The sequence below is a fragment of the Falco cherrug genome, chromosome 5 (genome assembly GCF_023634085.1).
Source record: "Falco cherrug isolate bFalChe1 chromosome 5, bFalChe1.pri, whole genome shotgun sequence".
Lineage (NCBI taxonomy): Eukaryota > Metazoa > Chordata > Aves > Falconiformes > Falconidae > Falco > Falco cherrug.
This window is the reverse complement of record NC_073701.1, coordinates 8783855-8790130: the sequence shown is the minus strand read 5'-3', so window position 1 is coordinate 8790130 and position 6276 is coordinate 8783855. Positions and strand designations below refer to the sequence as shown.

The 6276-nt window shown below is 48.8% G+C and overlaps 1 protein-coding gene across 1 annotated transcript in view; it reads right to left on the bottom strand.

The window, feature by feature from the left end:
* Positions 1–3509: 3509 nt before the first annotated feature.
* LOC102055964 (alpha-2-macroglobulin-like protein 1) overlaps positions 3510–6276 on the bottom strand; it is a 30999-nt gene continuing 28232 nt past the window's right edge. The window contains 5 exon segments of the mRNA XM_027814986.2: positions 3510–4425; positions 4518–4620; positions 4826–4897; positions 5329–5419; positions 5804–5928. Of these exon segments, the coding sequence (XP_027670787.2) occupies positions 4385–4425; positions 4518–4620; positions 4826–4897; positions 5329–5419; positions 5804–5928 (432 nt within the window). The 3' untranslated portion in view covers positions 3510–4384.

The window sequence follows — 6276 nt, the reverse complement described above, 5'->3', positions numbered from 1 at the left end:
CAGAGTGCCGCCTTACCCAGGAGGAAAGCACAGAGAGCAGGCAGAGCTGGAGTCGTCGCTTTATCTCTGTCCTACAGGTATTTCAGTTTAAAGAGGGAATCGAACAGCTCCAGTTCAGCCCAGCTATATCACGCAGTCCTCTGTGGTCCAGTCCAGGGCCAACCTCCACACACACTGACTGGTGGAAATGAGGGTTGAATATTGGTCAGGCAGGTCAAAACCTGCACGGCTCGAGTCCTACAGGGTTTTCTCTTGCTACCAAGAGGCTGTGGCTCTAGCCCGAGGTGATGGGAACACATGCTATCTAGTTTGGGAGCTTCTTTACACATGCTAATTTTATACCATGTTAGTCTACTGATTATACTGAACTTTTCCCTGAATATCTTACCATAAGTGAAAAAAACAATCTGGTTCTTGAAACTACTTACTCTTAAAATAAGGACGCTCTCCTGTTTTAGTGTAACAGCCATTTCATACCAAAATGCACACTGATTTATCCTCCAGTACCAAACCGAGCTCTTAAACACATAGGGCCTAGCAATGTTTTCCTTTTCTTTAGAGAAGACTGAGGCACTAACAAGGAAACTAGAGTTTGGGCCTTTTTTATTTTTAAAACCACACACACACATATACATGGGCAGATACAAATACTCTTTTTTTCTGCCTCCCACCCCCCCAGCTTTGTTCAGCTCAGAGCTGCTGATGCCAGCGGCTGAGAAGAAGGTATGAGCGCACCTGGATAAACAAGTGAGCAGGAACCGGAGCAAGAACATGAATCACTCTCTGACACTAAGCTGCCCTTTGTTTCTTTCCATGGGTCTCAAAAAGTACAGGCAGTGCCTGCTGAACAATCCCAGCTGACATTTGTTTGTTGGCAGTAGGTTTGCAGCAGTTCCAGGGGACAGCCAGCTCCCTTGTAACAGCACAGGAGCTCACAATGGCAAAGGTGTTGACAGCCCCGGCTCCTACTGACTCCAGCTGCCATTTTGTGACAGCAGATGCATAAACACCCCTGAATTTCTGGACTTAACGCTGACTGGAAACATACACCCTGAGCCATCAAGCCAGTCCAACTCCCAGACAATGAAGCAGAATGAAATAAATGTTGGAGCAGCAAAAAACAAAGTCGCAGGTTTGGTGTACACGGTTCATCTGACTTAGCCCCATCTCCATCTCCCATTACCGGCACGGTGACCAGCTGCTGGTGGCCGGGAGGCACTCAGGAAGCAGGCACATCTTAACAGGGCTCTGCACCCACTGGAACGTGTGGCAGGGCACATGGTACCTGGCTGCTGTCTTGTGCTGAGATCCCTCCCCAGCGCACAGACCCACTCACCACTTGGGCCAGAGACGGGCAAGGGGCAACCAAGGAGCGAAGGCTGGATTTGTGTCCCTGGAGGCAGGCAGTCCCTGGTGCTCAAGCAGTGGAGCTGATCACAAGATAGCTGGAAGCAAGCACAGCGTCAAGACTCCGGGTGGAATCACCACAAACCCCCAGTTTCATGAAGAATAAACAGATGAGTGTGATGTTTGACACCACCTCCTCCAAGCAGAGAGGGAGAAATTTAGGCCACAGAGAAATCAATGTGTTTTGTACAAGAGTCTCTTTAAATTCTGGAAAGCAGCCACCTCCCTCCAAATGCTTTCTAATAGCCAGCCACCACAGCTGAAGTCCAAGAAAAAACATTTTGAAGGACCCAGAAGAGATATTAAGAAAGCAGGGATATAAATTGCAATGGATATAGAGTCCAAAATATCACTATGTGCAAATTTTTACACAGAGTGTGTGTACACGTGCATACAAGTGAGGGGGTTTTGTGTGTGAACTCCTCCTGCAATAACAGCCTCATGCACGAGCTACTCCTCCTGGGGTCAGTAAGGAGTAGGTAGAATACATAGGGGTGTGTATGACCACTACAGCAGTTGCTTTCCCAGTAAACCCCTATTCCAGGGACATTTATCAGATCTGTTGCTTGTGCTTTGCTAAGCGCTGCCAAACAGATGATAAGAGCATGATAGCATTGGCAGCGATAAGTGAGGTCCCTCCCTCCCTGCAAGAACTCAAGCTCTAGGCAATGGTGCTCTCTAGGTACCACTATCAGCTCTGCTTTTTGGTATCAGCAAGGACAGACATTGCCAGAAGTAAAGGCAAGAGGGAGAGGAGACATCTGCAAAGAAAGCTGCAGTATCTGCAAAGTTGGTTTTAAAAGGTTTCAAAAAAAGTAGTACTCTGGCAAAAATCCTGTTTCGGAGAGTTGGGCTCTGCATTGCTCACGGACTGCTGAGGAAATGGAATAAAGAGAAGGAAAAAGCACCTGTTTAAACAAAGGTGCAGGAGGAGGAAGAAAGTGACACCTGGAATAAAGCCAACCTCAGCGCAGCCACTTCTGGCACTGCACAGGGCACTGGTAACACCCAAATGCTGTGCTGGATTTATGCATTCACTCTGGTCCTGTTAACCTGCACACAAAGCACGGAACAGGCTCTCAGGAGCCTGCCTTGCTGGCAGGTCTCCTCGGTGTTTGCTCTTCACCAAAAGAACTTGCAATGCTTGTGTCTTTGCCTCACAGAGGGGAGTGCTGAGACTTCAGGGTTGCTCTGGAGCTTCAAAGTTGAGATTTAAACACATTTTCCAAATCGCTTCCCTTCAACCACCACAAATCCCAGCCTTGTTGCAGGGCCTGGTTTGTAGAACTCTCAGAGCTGTAGCCAAATCCAGACCCTCAGACCTCACCACCCTCCTAGACCACCTACTCCTAAGCCTGACTTTGTGCTTAGCCATCACACTCTCACAGCCAGCTCTAGCAAGGGCTGGGCAGACCTACCTGTCTATACAGGGACACAGCAGTGCCAAGCTTGAAGATTCCCAGATCACGAGCTGGAGTTCCTTAAATCATGAGGTTTGATATTAAAAAGCAGCAATAGATGTTTAATTTTCACATACACTTTGGTTGTTGAATTGTCCTTGCATCTCCTTGTCATGTAACAAAGAACCTGTTCACTCTACAGTAGCTCCTTAGGGGGGTGGGTTCAACCCTGGGGCACCATTCACGGCTGACAACTCATGTTTGAATTGTCTTGTGCAAGATCCAGCTTCATAGGAAGTGCAGAAATTAAAATTACTCCCCTCCCTCTTTCTATGCTAGGAGGACAGAAGCTAATCTGTGAGATACACAGCAGGGTAGGTTTACTTTACATCCATGTAAAGTGCAGAATCATCCAAGACTTTATTGCTCAGGTACATCTGTGTGCAGTAGGTGATGCTCAGTGGGATCAGTCTCATGCAGGGCTAGGAGTCCTCACCCCATACTGATGGCTGCACAATGCTGCTGGAGGGGAATCCAGTGCTGGAAGTAATGAACGCCAGGTACATGGTTCAGATACACTCTAAGAGCTTGCTTCTGCTCTCCTCCAAGGTAGTCCTCTATCACAGAGTCCAGACACAGACTGCAGTATCCAGCTTTGTGATTTTATTTTCATTCTTTTTACAAACAAGAAAATCCCTGGATTAAGACGATCAGAATCAATCAGACACCCCAAAGAATTCACCAGGAAATGGCTGTCAGGATGAGCAGCACTGTCTTGGGCTGGAGTTAGTCCTGAAATTCAACTTGAGATCTGTCCCAGTGCCCATATTCCAAGCCCACTGAGATATGACTTCCCAGGTGATGCATGCCCCATCATAGCAGAAACAATAATGCAGCAGCCCTGTTGTCCTAGGGCATCTCGCACTAGTGGCACCCCTGGGGGCTGAAACAGTGGACAGTAAGGGAGCAGACCTTGGAGAAATGAAAGCAGAAGAGCAAGTAACCCAGAGAACAAATAATATGACCCAAATTATGAACTCTGGGATGCTAAGTTAGGAAGCCCAGGCTCTCACTAAGGACTCTAAAGGAAAATGTTTCTCTGGTTTGATCTCATGCCTTGTTTTTTACCTCAGTCTCCCCAGAATGAGGGACTCTCCATAGCCAGAGTAAGCTGAAACTAGTACCATGAATTCTGCTTTAAAGTTCTTCTTGAACGGCACAAACCATCTATAAGCACGGCCACTCTGCCAGCAGACAGACCCATGCACTATACCAGCCCAGACAGCCCGGCAGAGAGTCCCAGAAAAGCCACACAACTAGTCCTTCACACCAGAGACACATGTTAATCACTTCATGTTCTCCCTACAGGACAATCCAGCAAAGACTACATTACGAAGTTCAGAAAACAGAGGGCAGAGATTAAAGTTCCTGGAGACCTAGGGAGTCCCAGATAGAGTCCTAGATGAAGGGCACAGAGACACACAGGGCTCCTATGGGACAGAGAGGTGGCTGGGTTGCAGAGGAAACATCACAATACGTCCAGGTCTGTACAGGAGCTGAGGAACATCACACCCAGCTCAGATGCAGAAGATGCTATAATCAGCCAGGGCCTGCTCCTCTGCAACAGGACAGGAGAGATCTAAGTTATCTTTGTACAAAGCCAAGTGCAAACACCCAGACAGCCCTGGCACCCCATGGTTCCACACTGACCTGGATGGTAGTAGTCATAGACCCTGATGTGGCCTGGCTTCAGGTTGGTCACCCCAATCTCCTGCTCCAGATGCAGGACATACGTCTCAGACTTATGGCTCAGCTGGGGAAGAGCGAATGACAGTTCACATGCAAGCTGTTCTTTTTACTCCTCACCTAAATTTGATCCTACTGATAGGCAATAACAACAAAGGCAGGACTTGAAAATGAATCCTGGATATCCTTCTCTGATAGCCCAGTCCTGGATTCTCCACACAACTGTGCCACTGCCCTCCACTCCTGCAGCTTCTCTAGTAGCACACACATACCTTGTCCAAGTAGATGACAACACCTCCTTGTGTTTTCTCAGTTCTTTTCACAGACTGCCAGTGCTGCTGCAGCTAGGACAGGAGAGCAGAGGAAGCAATTTAGCTGGGTCTTTTGAAAAGTAAGTGTGAGACAGCCCAACAAGGTTTATCCTGAGTGGGCAAGTTCTCATTTCACTCACTTCCAAGTTTAATTTGGGCTCTTAGCCCTTCAGGCTGATTTCCCTGCAGGGCCACTCAGCTCCTGCAAAACCCAAGGACAGGAACCCAGGACACTTAGTTGTCGAGGATGTGCCGAGCAAATTGGGCCAGAAGGATCACCATCCTCAAGGCACAAAGAGAGCACCAACAGTATGTGCTCATGCTTGTTGTGTGGCAGACGGGAAGGGATGGTGAAATTGCTCTACAGAGAGACAGACAACACCTCCCTATGCAACCTCCCCCTCTCCTTGGGCATGGGCGCTCCCAGTGACACCACATCACCATCCTGATTCCAGGCTTCTTACAGACATCCCAGATCCTGGAGCCAGGACAAATCCAGACAGCAGGGACACCTCCACGATCACCATGTTGGAAGTGGATCTCTTCCCAGTGTACCTGGGGGAGAAGATCAAAAAGAGAGTCTCTCCCAGTTTTCCCTTCCCTCCAGCACCACACCTTGTGTGCAGGACCCTGAGCCAGGCAGTCCAGCCAGGACCACGGCCAAGGCCATCACTGCTCCCTCACGTCGGCAGAAGATGGCTGCACTGCTCTGAGCATCCCCAGCCTGAGGTAACTACTTGCATTCCTCTCCCTAACAAGAACCAAAGCCCTCGGAAGCATTTCCCCATCCCCAGAGATGCTTTTATCTTTCCTTCTCCATCTTCTATCTGGACCGTCTGCTGAAACTACCTGATGCCTGCATTGCAGCCAAGAAGCACCCCTCAGCTCCCAGCCATGTCTGGCTTTCCTTCCCAAGTAGGGCAATGTCTTTAGACTCACCTGACGTTGACGTAGACAGTGACAGAGTGTGTGTCATCCTCAGTGCAATTGACTGGCTCCGTTTTCACTCGCAAGGCAAAGGATGTGGAGACCTGTGGGGAGGGCGTGTTGTACCTCAGAACCATCTGCAGGGAGAGACAAAAAGACAGAATAAGGCACTGATAATTAGTTCAATATCACCTGTCATACCTTTCTTTCACTGGCTACTCTAATCCTCAAGATAGGGACCCCAAACAGTAACTGGATAAACCATATGCAGTGAGTGCACTTATCCCAGTGCCCGAAACAAAGGTCAGTCAGATTGGAAACTGTCCGTGATCCTTCCAGCTGGGGCTCCTTCTCCTCACCCTTCCCCTTGAGACTGTGCAAGACAGGCACACAGCACTGGGACCAGGATACAACATTCCACCCTCCAGTACTCTGAGAGCTGTGGAAGCACCACTGTCCTCACATTTGGACACGTTCTGTCTCCC